The sequence below is a fragment of the Colossoma macropomum genome, unplaced genomic scaffold (assembly GCF_904425465.1).
Source record: "Colossoma macropomum unplaced genomic scaffold, Colossoma_macropomum, whole genome shotgun sequence".
Classification (NCBI taxonomy): domain Eukaryota; kingdom Metazoa; phylum Chordata; class Actinopteri; order Characiformes; family Serrasalmidae; genus Colossoma; species Colossoma macropomum.
Genome location: NW_023494792.1, coordinates 24,860,126 through 24,881,018, shown reverse-complemented (window position 1 = coordinate 24,881,018; position 20,893 = coordinate 24,860,126). Strand labels below are relative to the sequence as shown.

The following is a 20,893-nucleotide window of genomic DNA, read 5'->3' as shown; positions in this document are numbered from 1 at the left end:
GTCACAGTAGTCAGAGACATGCTGATGTGATTTCAGGTCAAATACAGACAGATTATGCATGAAAAACTCCTGTGAATGTCGATTCTGATAAAGAGTACAGAATTGTACCTGGCATTAGCCATAAAAAAATAGCATTTTTTTAATTTAGCTTTAGGTGATTGTGTATGCTGGGCTGGCACAGATTCAAAGTATATACACTTTTTTTTCTTATGAATACGCAACATTGGTAGTTTGTGAGCTAAAAAGTGTTTGGGGCTCCGAAAGTTGATTCTTCAGAGCTACTAGGCTAACGTAAGTAATGTAAATACGCAAGTAATGGTAAATAATACTTAGTTTAAACCGTGTCGAGTTATTAATTAATCTCAAATATATAGAAGATGGACAAAATTATGTTGCATAGATAAACCAGCAGTAGTAGACATCCTGAAACTGAAACTTGTCTGCACTTTTGTCCATTTTTATTGACATCTTTCCTCGCCCGTCTCTCTCACCTTGTCCACAGTCTCCCACATCAAACCCGCAGGCCAGCACATTGCATGCCTGGTCACAGAACTTGTCAGCCAACCAGGAGTTAGCACAGCCCTGATTGCAGAAGGACACGCCCCCTAGGCCTCCCAATCCACCAGGGAACTGCCAGGGCTGTCCACCTCCGATCACCGAACCTCCAGCGCCACCGCCGCCGAAACGACTGCCTCCTGCCGTACCTGCGGAATCAATCACAGTAGAGGCAGAAGTTCTAGCTAAACTGGGTTTCTAAGCAAATCTGCACATCTCCAACAGCATGTTGTAAGTTTTAGGGATATACAGACGGTGTTCTAAAATAACAGACAGTAATCTTGCTAACCCAGGCAGTCTCCGCCATCCCAGTCACAGGCAGAGTTGTTACAGGCCTTGTCGCAGTAGCCATCTTTGATCCAAGAACCCGGGCAGCCCTCAGCACAGTTAGGAACAGGCCAGGTGAGGTACACCTATGGGAGGAGAATTTGGCCTCACTATTCAGGTCACTATGCTCACAGAGTGGGAAAAATCCTGAAAAGTCTTCTTGAGACAACAGGCACGAGACATCAGATACAGAATGTCCACTAAAAAGAGGCTACAATGGAGTGAATTTGGTAGCACAAAGCAAAGCATATGTCCTCTGACCTTCTGGCCCTTTGAGTGGCTGTAGAAATCATCAGGCCACACGTCTTTGCCAAACATGACATCATCGTTGAGGTAGATGAACTTCTGCGAGAGGCCTGGGATGCGATGGATGTGCGTCTCAATGGCTGGAGAGCTGAATGTGGGCAGGTGGGACTGGTTCTGAAAGATATCCTGGGAGGAAACACAATTAGACATGCAAGATTGGAACAAGAGGACATAATTGTGAACCGTGGGCTATGAATGAGCAGCCTTGGACTGATATTTGATGATATTTTTCAGCTAGTATCATGCAAATCAGCATTCTTTTGCTCTCTTTCACTTAACCTGTGATTTTTTTTATTGCATAATGTTATGTAGCCATTACACACAACAGTGTAAGTGTAAGATTACTGCCATACATGGAAACGTTATCAGAGACAGCTTTTTAAATCTTCATTTTAGTTTAACGTTTAGTATCATGTTTAGTCATTGCACTTTTTACAGATGAAAACAGCAGATGGGATTTTTAAGAAACTGAAAACATCATATCAAGACAGACATGCTTTTGATATTATTCAGAATCTGAACTCAGGAGAAGTAGATCCCTTGAGCAGGAACAGCACCAAAGTTATCATTTTTTTGGCCAACATTGCGGCCAAATGGCTTTGGTGTTTAGCCTATGGTGTGAAGAGTCTTCCTGGGTTTGTGCCCTCTCTTGCAAAAATGGAAATAGTCCTAGATACAGTGACCTTCACAAATTTTGTCACTCCTGATAATCATGCGCAAAATGAGCTGTAAAAATATTATTAATTACTTATTCTTTCTGATCTTTCATTCAAAACTTCAATCATCTAATCTTTATTTAAGGTATAATGATTGAAAGAAAAACTAAATTTTGTCATGAAAAAATATATTTCTTAAATCTGTGCCACAATTATTGGCACCCCTAGAAATCCTTAAGAGTGAAATCTGACTGAAGTATATTCTCTTTCATATTTTATGTTTTTAAGTTCACTTGAGCGATTAGGAACACTTAAATGGCCAGCCATTCACTAGGGAATATACATGAGATGAAACACAGACCAAATGCCCCAAATATCACAGATGGGGAATTGCAGATATTAGTTAGGTCAGAAGATCTCCCAAACTACAAACACCACCTATATAACCACAAGCTGTTTTGGGGGGCTCTGCTGTCAAAGACTAACAAACTCAAGCTCCTACAGTTTGCCAAACGTTATTGGAGCTTTCATTGGAACTGTGGTTTAATGTCAGATGAGACCAAAATAGAAGCTTTTGGCCGCTCTGTTACATGAGACCTGCTCTCCAGTAGACAGTAAAATGGAGCATGTCGAGAAGAAAGGTATCAACACACCAGCTCAGCAATGGTTTAATTTCCAACCAAATGAACATGTAGAACTGATGCATGTTAAAAGTGTTATGCAAAACATAAGAAAGATAAACCATTGCAACAAACCAAATGCAAATTCATTTAATCCCTTACACTCTAAGTACTTGTCCAGATTTCCCTTATTCACTCTCATAACTACATTTACATATTGCTTCATGGTGAGTAATTCATAGTAGTTACTGGATAATAACCTTTTTCTCATATCAATAACTGAATGATAAACCATGAGGTTAACTTGTTAAGGGGACTCACCTGATGGGTAACCACAGTAACGCGGGGGTTGTCCAAGTTAAGCCAGGAGGGGATTTGCCCGTTGGTGACGATGAAGATATGGCGCACCCAGGGAGCGTGTCTCTCCACAGACCGTAATGAATAGCGTAGCTCCTCGTTGTCCTCAAAGCGGCTGGCTGACACATCCTCATCCTGCTTTGACTGCAGACGTACAGCAGAAATAGCATTCACACATCATAGTCAGCACAGTTAGATTAAAGGGTTTCATCATCCTTAATGAATTTAATAAATGAACTCCTGTCCACTCATCTGTCGTTAGTGTGGTGGTATCTCGGTATCTTGGTACTCAGTGTAAAATGCATGTTACCTGTGAGACGGCACTGATGTCCCAGAACAGATACGCCGGGCTGACTGTGAGCTCTTTGCCATCCAGAGTCAGGTTCTTCTTGGCCTGCTGGAGGAGGTCAGTGAAGTCCTGCGCTGTGTTCAGGTGGAGGAGAGCAATGCTGGCCTCAGAGTAAAGCTGCAGCTGAACGACAACAGACAGAGTGCTAAGAGCAGCTACTGCAACCGAATCTTTAATGCAACTTAACAAACTTTGATAAAAGTGGGATGGCTCTTTGTATAATACAGAAACCTTGTTCATACATAATGCACCACATTAAAGGGGAACTCCACCTTTTTTTCCAAAATTCTACATGATTAAGTGGTTGAGACATGAAGAAAGTCATTTAGAGTGGTTTGGTGTGAAATGCTCTGTTCTAGAGAAACTTGCAGAGTCAGAATTGTTCACAATGGTGGCGATAGGAACCAGACATCCAAGTTCCCTCACAAAAAGTTATTACATGAAATGGTTATGAATACACTGTTTGATGTCCGACACATTGTTTCATGATAATTTTGTACTAAAGTTTTGGATTGAAATGTATTTGAATCCATTAATTTTAATCCTGTCATGGCTAAGGGATACATGCAGGTCATTGTGAGGCAAAACAGTCTCTAAAGAAAACTTATTTTTTTCAGATTTTCCATTGTTTTACCATCATCAACATTACATATGTAAACTCAGATGACACGTCTTGGTTCACTGGTGGTTTTGGATAGTAAATAAAATAACTATATTTGTGTTGTAGACATGGCAACCCCTGGTTCCTATCACCACCACTGTAAAGAAATCTGACAATGAACCATTTCACACTAAAACACAGTGAACAAGTCCGTTTACATCTCAAGGACTGAAAAAATTGGCAGAGTTCCCCTTTAAATATAGGAGGATTTGTATTACTCTGAAAAAATGCACCATGCAATGCAGTTACTGTAACAAATTCACATAAACATACTGTGTAACACAAAACCCATTATGTACCACATCAACTCTTTCAGCTACTGCCAGTTTTCCAGACACGGATGATACTTAATCTTGGGCAGTCTCCAATGAAAATCCTTCAAAGTCTTGGCTTAATGTTTATGCAAACAGTCCTACACAACTATTGGGCAAAGTTATCCCTTTTAAAGTTATGTATCAGAATAAATTTTCAGGGAAAATGGTATAAAAGCAATTACACTAAGGTTTAAAGAAAGTATGATCAGTAATACTACATTATGACATGCATGTATCCTCTAATACTATTGATGGGGGGAGAGAGCCAGGGAGAGAGACAGCGAGAGACAAAGACAGAGACAGAGAGAAAGAGAGAAAGAGAGAGAGAGAGAGAGAGAGAGAGACAGAGACAGAGACAGAGACAGAGACAGAGAGAGAGACAGAGAGAGAGACAGAGAGATGGAACACAATAGCTCGTAAACAGTGCCATAAAATATGCAAAGCAGCAGGGGCTACAGCGGCATGACCAGTTGGAGTGGACACGTCAGTGCCCAAACTAAGCCTGTCTGCCCAGCTGCTGAGCTCCCCCTGCCCACTTCTTCAACCACAGGGGCTTTGGGAAAAAAAGGACGACTCAGTAGCTAAAAATAACCAAAAAAACGGGATGCCAAGAATAAACAAAGGTTGTTATAAGATATAGCCTATAAATATGTGACATATATTTGTGACCATTATGTTTGCTCTGCCATGCACTGACCTTTGATGAATATAGTTGAAATGATCAACTAACACACAGCACACACCTCATGTGGGTGACATTCACTAAAACGAGTTGATAAGGAACGACTATGATGACATTTTGAAGTTCAGCAGCATGATCAGCGACTAGATCTAATCAGAGTGGATCCGATAACTGGCAAATTCTTCGTCCAATCAGTGGCCATGGTGCTGCTTTCGCACATGCTAAGGAGCCTGATTAACGGCTTTGGCAAAGCTCATGCATCTCGCGGCGTGTTTCACGCAGGTCCGTCCAGGTCTCCTCACAAATGACATCATCAACCGAACATACCCACACATCTTACAGTCCAGAGCCAATACACACATCATCTGTCCACCTCCAGCCTCCATACACGGCAACACAGATCTACAGTTACTCCTCCTTTCATCCCTCTCTCCTCTCCTGGAATAGTTCAGACAGATTAGCGTACTCCAGTAACTGCCAGCGCCAAGTCAAGGTCCTCCAATGATGAGTGTGTTCGCAGGATCAGGTTCTCCCTCTTAAACACTTTTTATCACCCCTTATAATGCTGTTTACACACACGTACACACAGGCAAGCGCATCCCCGTAGCTGACATTCTTCCATACATGCCTCCTGTAATCCCCACATGGACAGAACAGAGCACAGGAGGCTGCTGGACTATCAATAGCTTTTACTCAGTAGCTCTGTTTCCAGGAACATTTGTATGGTCATCCACACTCAAGTCACATGTTTTACAAACAATAAAGGCCGGTATGGGGGTCAGAAACGCGACTGGATGAGCCAAGTTGACAAGGCAAAGGAAAATGGGACAAAATGTGTACATGTGACATTATAATATTACAACATACATTATAAAAGTAATGTAACCTTCTAAACTCTTTGTTTATTGTTCAGCTATTTGGTAACTACTGTAAATGATCCAGTAATTACAATGAAACTACCATGAACTGCTATGAATGTACGCTATGTAATTATGAGAGGAGTTGTTTAGGAGTTTGCTCTGAATTTAAGGGGTTAAACAGTTTGCAGGTCTAATTTGCTGGGTTCTCATATGACATGATAGAGTGAAAAATGAACTGAGAACAATGAGTGACTGTCAGCTCAGAGGATGTTCAGTCTTACAGGTTTGATCATTTATTTATTGATTGTTACAGACTATTCAATATCTGCCTAGCAAGCTCTTAGCTGGAGGTAACAGTGATGGCATTTATGGAATGAAAAAATGTTCAAATAGTTGAATTTGTTTACATGCAAATGTGACATATATATAATATGCCACATAAATAAACACTCTCTTCCTTCTCTCTGTCTTTCTCTCCTGTCACTCTTTTTCTGTCTTTCTCACTCTGTCACTTTTCTCTTTCTCTCTTGTTGTTCTTTTCTCTCTTTTTCTCTCCTATTGCTTTTTCCTCTTTCTCTCCATTTCTTCTGTCACTCTTCTTCTTCTCTCTCGCTCTCTCTCTTGACACTATTTCTCTATCTCTCTGCTGTTACTCTGTCTCTCTCTGTCTCAGATGATAGGGGATGAAGGGACAGCTTTCATCAACATTGCGGTCAGTCTAACACACACTATAAATATACCCCACCTCTCAACACTTCCCTCCACTCCCCTCTCTTGTGCGCTCTCTCACTCAACCTCTTCATTGCATTTTCAGGGAAAAGAAAAATCCTGAAACTAGAGTCAGACACTGAGAGATGACTCTGCTGAGGTCCACCACACCCAAACACAACACACAACCCTGTCCTCATACACCCCAACACAAACACACATACACACACAATACATACATACACTGCATACACACACAGCCCCCAGAGAAGCACACCACCTTGTGGGACATGAGAAAACAGCATCATAGAATCAATCTGCTTCACCAGTGCAATGTAGAACACAGAGTAACAGTGAACAGAGATAGAGACGTCCTGACAAAGAACTGATAAAAAACAGAAACTGAGCATTCAAAGCAAGAGAGCAAATAAAATGTATAGAGAGCACAGAAACAGCAGGAGAGGGACTGAATAAGAGCATGAACATGAATTACAGAGAGACAGAGATATTCGGAAACATAGAGTTTAGTAAAGATAAAGAAATATGACTTGATGGTTGACAGAAGGGTTTAAAGAGAAGGAAGGAAAGCCAGAGACGAAGGGTCAGCTAAGCCCTTTTTTATGGGAAGACTGGCTTTGCTCCATCGTAAACAGTTGTTATAATATTATACCACACCCCCTCAGCTAGAGTTACAGTCCAGCAGCCAAACTCCAACAGACCAAGTCCTGAAACTAACCTCATCTCAAAGAAAATCAGCCTGAAATATTTGTCACTTTCCCCATTCTACATATCTCAGTGGTCTTCACTGCAAACCTATAGAGTTTGGGCAAAATATTACTTGAGCACAAAAGCTGAGTATAAGTTACCTGTCTGTTATTTATACTTGGGTACAAAAGTCCAAAAACACTTTCTCGTAAATGTACTTAAATGTCAAAAGTAAATGTACTGTCAGTTCTTACATTATTTTAATTAAAAATTACTATTAAAGGCCTGTAGCTGTTCATTTCTGCAGCCACGCAGGTCTCCTAATGGAAACTGTCCAAAATAAAACAACAAGTACAATTCAATGAGAAATACATATCTAAAAACAGCGTTCTTAACTAGGCCACTGTCTTACAAGTTTCATTGCTTCCTAAGACAGTAAACACTGCTTTGAAACAGTGTTATGAATACAAAAAATGTCCATCAGTTTGAGGCTCCTTAAGTCAGTTCAATGTTATTAAATAAAATCTTATGTTATCTTGTGATTACTGGCATAAGCTGTTCATAAATACTCAGGCATTGCTTTATAATTATGTTATGCAACATTTATGCAAGTGTTATAAGTCCCTATGTAGGCAGCCTTCAAATAAAGTTTGTTTTTGGTGCAGTATTAATTATTAATATCATTTAAAATAAAAATAGGCTTGATGTGCTAATAAATAGGCTATGAGATTATAAAAAGCTGTATAACTCAAACTGTAACAGGATAGTTGCTCCTTAAAAAGAACAAGACGAGCACAGCAGTTTTATAATGGCTCTTGTGTGACACCTTGTGGTCTTTTCTACTATCTGTCTCTTATTCTAGCTTTAATTCTTACCTGTTTAATTTTGCCGGTCACCACCGATGGCAGCTTGATCCTCAGTTGCTCAGTCTCTTTAAAAGAGGCAGGAAAGCCACTCAGGTAGGCCAGCGTCTGAATCCGCACCAGACTAGGAGCATCCTTATCCGTCGTCTGTCGACAGAGAAATATGACAGACAAATACAGCCCTCTGAGTTTCAGCATGTCGATAGCAAAGACATATTTTTGCCCAATTTGCACCCCTTATAAGCCACAGAAGTCAGAATGTTCAAGCACTTAATACATTTGGGTGAGGCACTCTAAGACATTTCAAGCATTTTCTGTGGGTTAAAAAAAAATTTCTTGTTTTGGAAAGAAACACACTCTTGGCAAATGAAAGGAAACAGATGGAACTGTAAAGACTACAAGCCTCAAAATGTGCAGTTTTCACTTCTCAGAATAGAAGAACTTACCAGATAGGCTCTGGAGACAGAGTGTTTCGGAATGTCCTTTGGTGCGTCTGAATGAGCTTTATCCGCTGATGAAACAAAAAGATACAAAACGGCAAGGTCACTCTTCTCTACATTCATCTCAAGACTTGCATCATGTCTATCTAAATCCATTTGTAATTCAACATGCCCGCTGCGCAGGCTCAATGATAACACTGATCAAACAAAGCCGTGTGACTCTTTCTTCAGTGTTTATCTTATTTCAGTTCCTCTGCCTGTGAGATACAATCTAACACTCAGCATTCCAGAAATGGTAACAGTACAGCAGAAGGAAACAAACATTTGTATCTTTAATGTAAGTTAATGTAACAAAATTTTATTCATAGTCATTTAGGACCATTTCAGTTGGTCCAATTATAACGACATTTTCACACAAAGCATAGGGCAGCTGGTAGTTTGAAATGATGTCAAGAAATAAAAAAAGGAGATACAAGGTTTTGTTCCAACAACAATGACATGTATGTTTGAACACCCACTGTAAAATGTTTTGTCAGTACAGTGTACTTTGTGGTTTTACTCGAGTTAAATAAATGGTTTGAGTGAAATAGTGAAAAGTAAAATAATACTTCACATGAACAAAAGCAATAATTTACATCAATTCAGACTCGAAAATACTTCAAATCACCTTTGATCCTATTCTACTTTTTATATTGCATGTGATGACCGTTTTGAGTGTGTTGAGTGTCGTAATGGCCTGTCTGGCAAAAACTGTCAAAAGTGGTTGGTGGTTTGGTTTTTGGTTTCTGATCCAATCAAAAGTCTCAGCTTTCACACTGTGACAAAATTACTGTGAAATTCAAACAACAAATAAGCCCTTGCAAAGCAAAATAGTTTATGTGACTTTTTTTGTAAAAAAAACATATAAGCATGGTATGGCATTGTTTAATGCCCTGTATGCAAAATAAAGTGGTCATACAAATGTACAGAAAGCATAGTTTGGCTTTTTAATGTAAAAGATTGTACAAAATAGAATAAAAAACAAAATAGCTATTAATTAAATATATATATATATATATATATATGTGTGTGATTTTACTGTATGGTTCTCAAATATAGACAAAGCTTTCAAGCACAGAGAAAGCGGTGATTAGCTGCAAGTCTCTCTCTCCACTTTGCTTCTCTTTTATTTGAAGCTAACCTTAACCAAACAACTGTAAAAGATACAGTACAATTGGCATAAGATATCATCTCTCACAACATCACCAAGTCAACTCAACAGTGTTTAGAGTCACTCAAGGGATGAAGATGTCACTGCAATTAGATTAGCATGTGTGTTCTTGTATGTGAGTGCGTGAGGGTGTGCATGTGCCAGTGAGCGTCTGCGTGTATGTACATGTCTGTTATCTAGTGATGCACCACTCTGGGTTTTCTGGACTCAACTCTGACTTTTATCACTGGAATCTTAAAATGGAACCAACCACCAAGCACCAATTTTTCAAAATTCACAATTCAGTCCTTGAGATGAAAAACAGAGTCATTCAGAGTGGTTTGATGAGAAATGGCTAATTGCTGAGATTTCTGTACAGTGGTGGTGATAGGAACCAGGGGTTGCCATGTCTACAACACAAATATACTCATTTTATTTGCTATCCAAAACCAGCAGTGAACCTAAATGTGCCTTCTATGTTACATGTAATGTCGATGATGGTAAGAGTCAGAAATTTGAAATAATCTGAAAATTTGAAATAAGTTTTCTCTGGGGACTATTTTGCCTTAGAACACCCGGTATGAATCCCTCCACCATAAAAGTTATTAAAATAAACTGATTAAAACACAGGATTATGTCTCATACATCAGGATGAGTATTCATAACCATTTCATGTCATAACTCTCTGTGAGGGAGCTTTTAGAAGCATTAAACTCTTCAGATGTCTGGTTCCTTTCACCACCACTGTAAACAATTCTGACTTGATAAGTTACTCTAAAATGGAGCATTTCACATCAAACCCTTCTAGGCTCGCTTACATGTTCCCTTACATTACAAATAAGTGAACACAACATATTTCAAGCCATCATTCAAAAAACGGCCAATAATTGAGCTAATAACCAATAAATGCTAAACATTTGCTAACTAGGAAAGAGGAACTAGTTAGCATTAGCTTAGCAAGCATGACACAGTTCTGATGATAGATGTTAATGTTAGATGATATTCAAATCTAAGGGACTGAAGTTACATGGTGTTTGGATCTGTAGCCTGATCAGTTAACGTTAGCTTAGCAAGCAGGCTACAGACCCAAAGAGTGCCACACACCACAGTACAGCTTTGTTTGGTGGTCTGCTATTACTAGTGTATATGTCTGAGAGAGAGTCGAGTGACAGGTGTTGGAGTGACAATAAGCCAAAATCAAACCTGTTCTGTGGTGTTTGGGACTGTAGCGTTTTTGGCTAAGCTAATGATAGCTTAGTTAGCAAGCCAAACAAGCCACACGCCACAGTACAGGGTTGGTTCCAGCTAACTGATGCTAAAATGACGCAGGTTTGGAGGATATCTGAGAGTGCAAGTGACTAGTTTGTGTAGCTCTTAGCTGTTGCTAAAGTCATTTGAGGAAAGTGTCTTCACTCAGAGGCCATCTTTGCTACATCACCATTCAGTTATTTCCAGCCATACAGGACCAGGCCCTTATCTCTTTAAATGAGGAGAGACCAAAATACCAGAAACTAAAAGCCAAATTACCACTGAAACTGCAAAATGTGACAAAAACTTCATAGTTTGTAGCATTTGGCTCAATAAGGCACAAAACAACATGATTTTTTGGGTCGTTCTGGCAGTTCTAGATCTCCACAACGAGGGGTGGCTTTCCCTGCTAGCACCACAATATCATAGACCCTTCTCCATTGGCGGCATAACCAGCTAGCTCACTGGCTCTTTTTATTGAAGGGTGGGACATTCTCCGCAAACAGACGTCATGTTGAGAGTTACGAGCTTTTTCTCACTGATATTTTCACCTGTAACCAGTCTCCTCGTGTATAATGTCGCTGTTAGTTAATTAGATAATTAATTAATTAGTCAGTTGTTGGCTAATAAATTAGGTAGTTATTTAGTCACTGAGCCATTAATGCTTGCTTGGTTTTTCCTGCCTCTGGTTTTCCCCTTGTTCTAGCAGCACCACCTACAGGTGAACTCCCACACCAATCAGTGATCTCTAAAATATAAATGGATGGAAAGTGTTTATTTGGCCATTCAGGAATATAAATTTGACACGTCACAATTTTGAAACACTGGCATCATCTTTAAATACTGCGGTACACCTTATTACTGCTCAATCCTACATTATACTGATGAAGATAGCAGATAGTTATATATTTATATCCTCTGAAGACACGTCCTTCAGTTTTCGTTCAATGCGCTCGTAATCATCAGATTCATTCACTCTGGAGATGGGTCTGTAGCACAACTGATGTAGTCTTAGTCTCAGATGCTTCCCCACACGGCAAAACATGGAGTGTTTTTCTAGCTAAATTCTAGTCATCAGTAGTGAACAGCTGTTGGCACTGAACATGGTCTTGAAAAATTCTACAGCAAGATATATCCATGGGATTTTTCACAACCGCCTCCCCCTATACTCCATACCAAAACAGCAGGCTGTGACGGTTTCATTTGGCATGCCAGTCAAACGGTCTCTTCCTGAAATACCTGCATGTAAATCACCAGTAAAATGTGGCGTGCAAGATTACGACCGACCTTACAAAATGTTCTTCTCTAAATTCCCTATACGTACACAGCACTGCAAACTTTAAAGCCCTTTTTTTTCAAAAGCAAATGATAACCTGTAAGTAAAAGATCACTTAATGATCATTTGTATTTAATTGAGCACTTCCTGTCTAATATCTGGGGTACAACAATAATACTGGACATTTTTAGCAAAGTATAAAAGTCAAAATTTGTTCCTTTTGGTCAGAGTGAATCAAAATGCTGGACCAGGTCATAAGTATGTGTGTATGAGCGACCGTACCTTCACTCTGGGAGTGGAAGAGGAGAACAGAGACACTGGTTGAGGGGTGTAGGGGTTTGGCCACCTGCAGGAGCTGCTTCGTAGAGGACAGTGCTGCTGAGAGAGAGGGCAGCTCCTTCAAAGTGATGTTAGCAGGCAGCGCTGGGTCCAGCACCAGAGCAGGAGCCATGATGCAGTGGGACAGCAGACATTCAGGCCTAGGAGAACACACACAGCATATAATGAGTCAGAAATAAAAAAGGCTTTCTCTCAGCTGATAACGACAAAAGTGAGAACAGGATGAAAAGGAAACTAATCCCAGATCAGCAGTCCTAATCTGCTAAAGGCCTGCATTGGGAATAAAAGCCTTAAAGAAATGAACAATGGCGAAACACGATCGCAACCTCATTAATTCACTTACAAGGACTGACTATGGGAAAACTGACCATTTATACATGTAAAAGCTTCAAAGAATAAGCAAATGATCAAACTTTCATCTCTAAATTCTGAAGACAAAAAGAAATCAACGGTTCGCCACAGACAAAGGTACTTAGATCTTAAGACAATCATGATTAATCAGTAAGACAGTGAATGGCTGAAATTGGGCCATCAGATAACATGCAACACTAGCTTGACCCATTCTCACGTCTGTAGATGGTTGATTTTTATTCCACTACAGCAGTAATCAACAGCACATTATACAAGCATACACCATCCAAATATGAATGATGACCAGCAGTCAAAAAGTCTGACCCACTGCACATTTCATTTCTGCTGCTGCATTTCAAACCCCACACTCAAGAACTGTGTGGTTAAAAAGGAGCTTATGTTTAGACAGGAAGTGTTCACACTCAGACCACAGCCCCATTGACTCAGACGCCATACTCTGCAGAAAGATGGCTGATGAAATCACTGTTGTATCTAAAATTCCTCTTTGCTCCCCCACCTTTCTTTGGGTGCCTCAGTTGTGTCAGTTGCATTCTTCCCCAGCTTCTCCCTAAGCGAAACACAATACATTGTTTAATACACAGTCGATGGCGCACTCTTCGGCCAAAGTACTACAAGAAGTAAATGCCTTTACAATGCAGTGCTGTGCATTGACTATATCATACTGCAAAGACATTCTAGAAAACTGAAGGTACATTAAAACAAATACTGCTTTAGATAATTATGTCTTATAAATGGTTTATCTAATGTCATATTGAGTCAACATGAACTGGGCTAGATGGTATGTTTTATTTCTGGTGGGTGAGGATTAACAACACATTTTTATAGTGCATATCTCACACATTTTATAATCTAAAATATCACCACTGTTGTGACAAAACTCCATTTTTGACATTTTTAAATTTTTTAACACAGTTTAAAAATACCAGCAGCTCTTTATGTTGTGTTAACATGTTTCACGATGAAGTTAAGTTTTTTTCCTCCTTCTGTAAAGTTACCCTTTGGGAGAGGTTTTGTTCCAAGTGTGTTATATACATAGTCAACACTTGAGACAAAACATATCAGCACACTAACACACTAACACACATCATTAACATGTTTATGTGTGTTAGTGTCCTGATATGAAATGCTTAACTGCATAGAAACTTACAGACTTGTATGTCCTTAGAAATATAACACATTTTATTTACTATCTAAAATGACCAGTGAACCTATATGTGATAATGGTAAAATAGCGGTAAATCGGAAAAAATAAGTTCTTGTTGGGCATGTTTTAGAGCAAAACTTCAAACAAAACTTTTGTAAAACTATCGTTAAAATGTCTCAGGCAGTGCACTCATAACCATTTCATGTAATAACTTTTGGTGAAGAAACTGTGAGTGGCTTTAAACACCACAGATGTCAGATTGCTATCACCACTGTTAACACTTCACATGAAACCACTCTGCACTGGGTTGCCCAAAAGCATCTTAGCAAGACGATGATTCTTAAACGGAAGAGCGACCGCAACACTGAACATACTCTCTACTAGTTAACATGATCTTAGCACTATGATGCTTTTGGGAAACCCAGTCCAGATGTTCAATATCTAATGATAATAGTATCAATACAATTATGCAGAAATTGTCCTTTTTAATGCTTGGCAATTAGGGAAAAATATATGACTCCAGTATTTGACAAAATATCATTACTACATGACAAATGCCAAGGAAGACTGGAAAATCTAGAAAACCTAAGTGCTTGCATGTAGAGATGGGCAGTATGATGAAAGTTTATTGTTATCATCATAAATTTTGGTGCCGTGATCAACAATGTGCTTTTCTGAACGTATTGCGGATATTGTCAGTACTTTAAAAACCATGACCTACTACTTGTTTCATCAGAGATGATAATTAGTCCTGTTTAATTGGATTTAGTGCAGAGTTTAAAAAATTTGGCTGTAGTTTCAAAATGCAGGATTACTGGTGCATTTTGTCTGTGTGTCAAAATATTGTGATCTGTATTGTTTAACGCAATTGTTTAGAAGTCTTTAAGTATTGTGATGTTATATTTTGCCATATTGCCTGCCTCTACTTGCATGGTAGGGGATTCAATTTGCATTCCATATTAGTATAACTTTCTGTCCATAATATATATTTGGGAGGTGTACCTGAGTTTCCTCTGGTCCTCCTCTAGCTGTTGCCTCACTGCACGGAGATCCTTCAGTAAATCAGTATCCGTACCATTCACCCAGGTGTACACCACGTCAATGGGCATGGGTAAGCATAGCCTGTACGGCAAAAAGCATTAGGACACTGCAGCACAAATGAATGTTCTTCATTTGAGCTGTACTGTATTAAGTGCATTATTGGAGGAAAAGGCTACACACAATCAGTTGATGAGGATTTCAATTATTCAAGAACTTCCTACTATGATGGTCAGAGTGTTAACGCAGTAGGGTGAAGATTACTCAACTGAAAGACAATTTTTCTCAAGCTGTTAAACATTCACAGAGTTCAAACTCTAAAGCTTTCCTTGAGATTTCCAGAGGCATTATACAGCCCTCTTGTTTGCTGAATGCTAGGAGAAAACAGACCCTTTAGATCAGACACTCACCGTGTCTGGAAGGACTTCCCAGCCACATTGTCTCTGTAGGAGTCAAAAAGAACATGATACTGATCCCGACTCCACTCCACCACCACCTGCCAGGAGAAAACACAATGATCAGCTGAATCCCAAACGGCTCCTTACAGTAGACTAAACGGCTCCTTTGGTGTACTAGCCATTATTTCATCACCTATAGTGCACTTCAAAGGGAGCAAAGAGCCTTTTGAGACAATTCAAACCCCATTGGAGGCTCTAGGAGAGTAAGCACCACTGCTTAAAGACCCAGTGGAGACTTTAAGAGAGTACACACCTATGCAAAGGAGTAAACACCACTGCTTAAAGACCAGTGGAGGCTTTAAAAGAGCCTACACCTATGGAAAGGAGTAAACACCACTGCTTAAAGACCAGTGGAGGCTTTAAAAGAGCCTACACCTATGGAAAGGAGTAAACACCACTGCTTAAAGACCAGTGGAGGCTTTAAAAGAGCCTACACCTATGGAAAGGAGTAAACACCACAGCTTAAAGACCAGTGGAGTCTTTAAGAGAGAGTACACCTATGACAAAAGTATACACCACAGCTTAAAGACCAGTGGAGCTTTAAGAGAGTATGACCACGACCATTCAAAGGCCATAGGCCATAGGGTGCTTTAAGAGAGTAGACAGTATTAATAAGATCAACATGAGCACGCAGTTCCATTCTCAGACCTGAGGAGGCCAGCAATGTACAAAGCAACGAACATTAGCACATGAAACTATGTAAAGCTCAGAAACGGCTTATAGAAAATATACACCAGAGCACAGAGAGCACATTCCCCTACAGCCAGAGCTGTGTTTAACACACTACACACCTACAGCTATGTTCATGATAAAACTGCTCAAATGTTGCATAATCATCCCGCTATCACATTCTAGCCCTTCATGTATAAGGTCCTCCACAGGGTCCTCCACAGGGTCCTGAAACAGCACTGTGATCGGCCGCTGTAAACTGACCTCTCCGAACTGAAAGGCGGACACGATCATGAGCACTATCCCTCCGAAGCACAGATACAGTCCGTAGCGGTGAGACAGACAGGTGTAGGTCTGCCTCTGCAGCACTTTCAGTACTGAGCTGATCATCACCATGGCTTCTCGGCTCGGAGATCCGCATCTCTCCCTGCTGTCCCGCTGAGTGTGAGTCCAGGCTCGGTCCTGGGCGGCAGGGTCATCCTCACACGGAGAGGACAGACCCGGAGAGCAGAGCTGCACTCATGCTGACACTGAACCGACCCAAACACTCCGAGCGAGCTTCCTCACTGCTGCTGACGAAACCACACTGCGCAGGTCACATGCCTCGCCGGAGGAAAGCCGCACTGACTGCCCCTAGCGGTGGATGTCTGACACTGCATCTTTGAAAGTTATTTTCGGTTTTGTTATGACAGAGAATGGCTGCGCCCTATGCTATGCTAGGCTATACTATACTACACTACACTATACATATTACTAATGAATTACTTTAATGAGGGTGTACAATTTCTGACAGTTTATTTAGTGCGGGTTTGGACACACTGTACACCTATACTGTACTATACTATATACAGATCTAAAACTAACTTTTTTTAAAAGTGCTAATTTTTCCAATTTTCCTGAAATAACCGAGTTTGATGTAGTATATTAATACTGCTAAAGTTTCAAAATGTGCCGTTTACTCCCCAGTCCATATATGGAAACTAAGCTGCAAAAACAGCCCATTTGGACTTGCACTGTTTTTGTGATGTCATGAAAAATCAGAAAAGTAAGAAGGAGTGTTTTAACCTGTACTGGTTTTGGGATGTGTGTGTATATATATATATATATATATATATATATATATATATATATATATATATATATATATATATATATACATAATCTAACACTGAAAAAACCTGACTGCTAATCACAGTCTTGCAAATGTCTCTTCCACTTTGATGTCTTTCTTCCATTTTCAGATCTGTTATTGACAGATGAATGAAAAAAATCTTTTGAAATTTAAACCAGTTAAAATGAGAGAACAATAATATATATATATATATATATATATATATATATATATATATATACATACATATATACATATGTTTGGAAATAAATAAATCCTAAAATTTAATTGATCTTTAAAAAGTGATTATACTATTATCACTGTAAAGAAATGCATCAATTGTGAATTTTTATTTTTTAAAATCATTTAAAAAGTGACTGTCCTGTCTCTTTACATTAACTTACATTAAATGTTAAGAGTGTTTTTGCCTTCTCTTGTAAAGTTAGGTGCATGAGATACAAGTTTTTCTTTGGAGAGCGACAACATATAAAAACACAGCCGGAAGACAAAATAAAGGAAAAACCCTCATAAATGAGTGGAGCGTGCAGAAGCTTTCAGACAGATACATGTATACAGACATGTAAAAATGCTGACCTGCTGACAAACAAGATGACCTCGAATTTAGATCAAGATGGGAAATGATATTGAAAGAGGATTCTTTATTGGGGCACAGATGGCAGGAGCTTCAGTCACCTGTGTTTAGATCTGTGAGAAAGACAACAGCAAAAACTGTAAACTGTGGCCAATAGTGCACATTAGGTGACTGTGATGCTTATTATGTGGTAGAAAAACAGAAGAGCAGCTGCTTCTCAGGTGAGGATTTCAACGCAGGTCGTGATCAGACTGAGTCAGCAAGAACAGTCCATTCACAACTACACAGAGAGGGATCTTATAGTAGAGCTGCACCTCATTACACAAACGAATACACATCTGAGAGTTCAGTTCTGTGAAAACCACAGACGCTGATCTACAGAGATATAGAAAAAAGGTATATGATCAGCTGAGTCATTTTTCGCCATATTCTCTACAAGTGGGTGAGCGTGTGCCATACACCAAAAGAACGGGCACAGTTCTGTAAAGTACAGGCCTGAATGCTGGACCCTTACAGCCAACACCTGAAAATCTGTACAAAGTTATTCGGACTGATTACTTCTATCCTGTGATGGAATATTTGTATCCTGCTGGGAGTGGGTTTCTTCCAAGATGACAATTCTCCCATCCACAGAGCTCGAGGGGTCAGTGAATGATTGCATCAGAATGAAAATGATGTAAATTATATGCTATGGTCTTCACAGTCACTAGATCTCATATATATATATATATATATATATATATATATATATATATATATATATATATATATATATATATATATATATCCTTTTTAAATCAGAGCTAAAATGCAAAAATTAAAACCATCAAATGCATTTTACTGTAAAGAATTACATTAGTCACTCACCACTTTGTTATTGTAGTGTTGCCTCTAGGCTTAAGCAGTTCAGATTTGAAATTAAACAGTGGCTGTGAGATAAATGCAGACTGTCAGCTGTGAATTCTGCAACCTGTAAACATCACATCAAACTGGAGACTGTCAGTTATCCAGCGCTCAGTGTTGGATCTTTGACTCCTCTAGCTCCCCCCATTCCTTCTCCTTTACTCCCCTTTTCTAAACCACTCAGCTTCCTCCAAATATTAACAAAGTCTCACTATCCAGCTAAGTTCTAAACCGTGTTATTCCTTACTTACATGTTACTCCTTTTGACCCTTGACTATATAATTTAGTTCACAAGCCTGTCTGCTCTTGAGCAACTTGTTTGCCTGTGATTGCATCCAGTATCTGCTTAATTTGAGACAGATATCTTCTGTGCTGATGATCTGCCAGGCCTGAATTGCAGTTACAATCACTGCCAGCTTATTTTGTCGTCTAGAAGTGAAGTGCATACTCACTGGTGTTCATGAAAGGTGAACATTCCATTTTGTGCCTGAAAAAAACGCATAGCTGTAACGACGTGTTTTGAGTGATTGTGATGTGCAAATTGATGCAGTATTCAATCAGGTTTGTGGTTGGATGTGAGCATTTGATATCAGTACACTAGCACACTTCACAGCTCACTCTGCCGCTCTTATCAGCCACAGTATCACTGAACCAGCTACAGAGGCAGACAAACATGCTACAACCACGACGCTACTTCCTCTATATTTCATTATGTAGTTTTTTAGCAAAGTGTAGCCTTCCTGGTCTTGAAGCTTTTGAGGGGTTTACATCTTGTGGTGAACCCTCTGAGGTCATGCTAGTGTACTGTTTACTTCTTGGTGGTCTCTGCCACATCTACGTCCTGTATAATACTCTTAATCTGTTTATCAGTTGTTCTTCTTGATCAAAAGCTTTCTTTGGTCATTGAATACTGTGGTTTTCTGTGATTTTGTGATTTCTGTGTTTCATTTCTAAGGCTCTCCACTGTGTTCATGCTTCTTACATGTACCAAACAGTTGGTTTTAACACGCAAAGTGATTTTTGACAATGTCTCAAAATGATTTATTTCGATTTTTCCGCAGCATGATGGCCTGTTTTACTGATCCTGATCCCTTTTTCAGTCCTCATGTTGAAAGACAACAGTAACAGACTCCAGCTGCTGGACCTTTTCATAACTCTGTTTTGTATGAAATAATGACGTACATATGGCCCCAGAAACAACTGAGCAGCCATCTACCCAATTACTTTTGGTGCCCTAAAATGAGAGGGTGGTGTATACCTGAAAGGTGTCAGTCTGTACTTTAGCCTCATAATCATGTTTTCTTTCAAATCCAGTGTATCTGGAGTACAGAGACAAAATACAAACACTGACTCCTGTATGCTAGTCCACAATATTCCAGCAGCAACAATCTGGCAATCCCAACAAAGGCACTGTCATCCTTATGAGGGGCTTTACAAGGACTAATTTCTGAAATTAGAAATTGAAATACTAACTACTACTAAGAAAAAAGATCAAACTACTAACTACTACAATTATAAACACTACGACTTCTAACTATTACTTGAAGAGTAACATAAATAGAATTGTAAGTACTAATAACTATTACTAACGTAGAGTATTCTAACTAATATTAACTAAAACAGAAGTTTCTATTAACAACTAAAATAGAACTCTAACTAGTAGACTACTAATATAATACAATTCAAACTACTATTGAGAAACTCTGCCTGAAATAGAATTCTAACTGCTATTGATAATATACATTCTGAGTACTACTAAAAATATAACTATAATAAAAAATAAAAATCTACTACCACCTCTACTACTATCAATAAAATAGAATTCTAACTACCTTTAAGTAAATAGAATTCTAACTCCTACTAAAAATGGAATGCTGGCTACTATTAATAAAATAGAATTTCGACTACTACTAAAATAGAATTTTAACATCTATTCATAAAATAAAAATTTGACTACTACTAAAATAGAATTTTAACTACTACTCAACATGGAATTCAAGCTACTATTATTAAAATAGAATTCTAACTAATACTAAAAATAGAATTCTTCTACTTAAAATAGAATTCTTACTACTATTAATAAAATACTAGCTAATATGAATGAAATAGAATTCTAACCTCTACTTAAAGTAAAATTCTTACTACTATTAA

General features: G+C 39.0%; 1 protein-coding gene across 1 annotated transcript in view; it reads right to left on the bottom strand.

Annotated features, from left to right (window-relative positions):
• The window catches only part of gnptab (N-acetylglucosamine-1-phosphate transferase subunits alpha and beta), a 29,419-nt gene extending 12,694 nt beyond the window's left edge, over positions 1-16,725 (bottom strand). The window contains exons 1-12 of the mRNA XM_036576685.1: positions 16,401-16,725; positions 15,420-15,505; positions 14,974-15,093; positions 13,324-13,374; positions 12,399-12,595; positions 8,410-8,474; positions 7,976-8,110; positions 3,132-3,293; positions 2,786-2,965; positions 1,144-1,314; positions 845-968; positions 492-704 (exon numbers count right to left, since the gene is read on the bottom strand). Of these exons, the coding sequence (XP_036432578.1) occupies positions 492-704; positions 845-968; positions 1,144-1,314; positions 2,786-2,965; positions 3,132-3,293; positions 7,976-8,110; positions 8,410-8,474; positions 12,399-12,595; positions 13,324-13,374; positions 14,974-15,093; positions 15,420-15,505; positions 16,401-16,532 (1,636 nt within the window). The 5' untranslated portion in view covers positions 16,533-16,725. The remainder of the gene's footprint in view (positions 1-491; positions 705-844; positions 969-1,143; positions 1,315-2,785; positions 2,966-3,131; positions 3,294-7,975; positions 8,111-8,409; positions 8,475-12,398; positions 12,596-13,323; positions 13,375-14,973; positions 15,094-15,419; positions 15,506-16,400) is intronic.
• Positions 16,726-20,893: the final 4,168 nt, after the last annotated feature.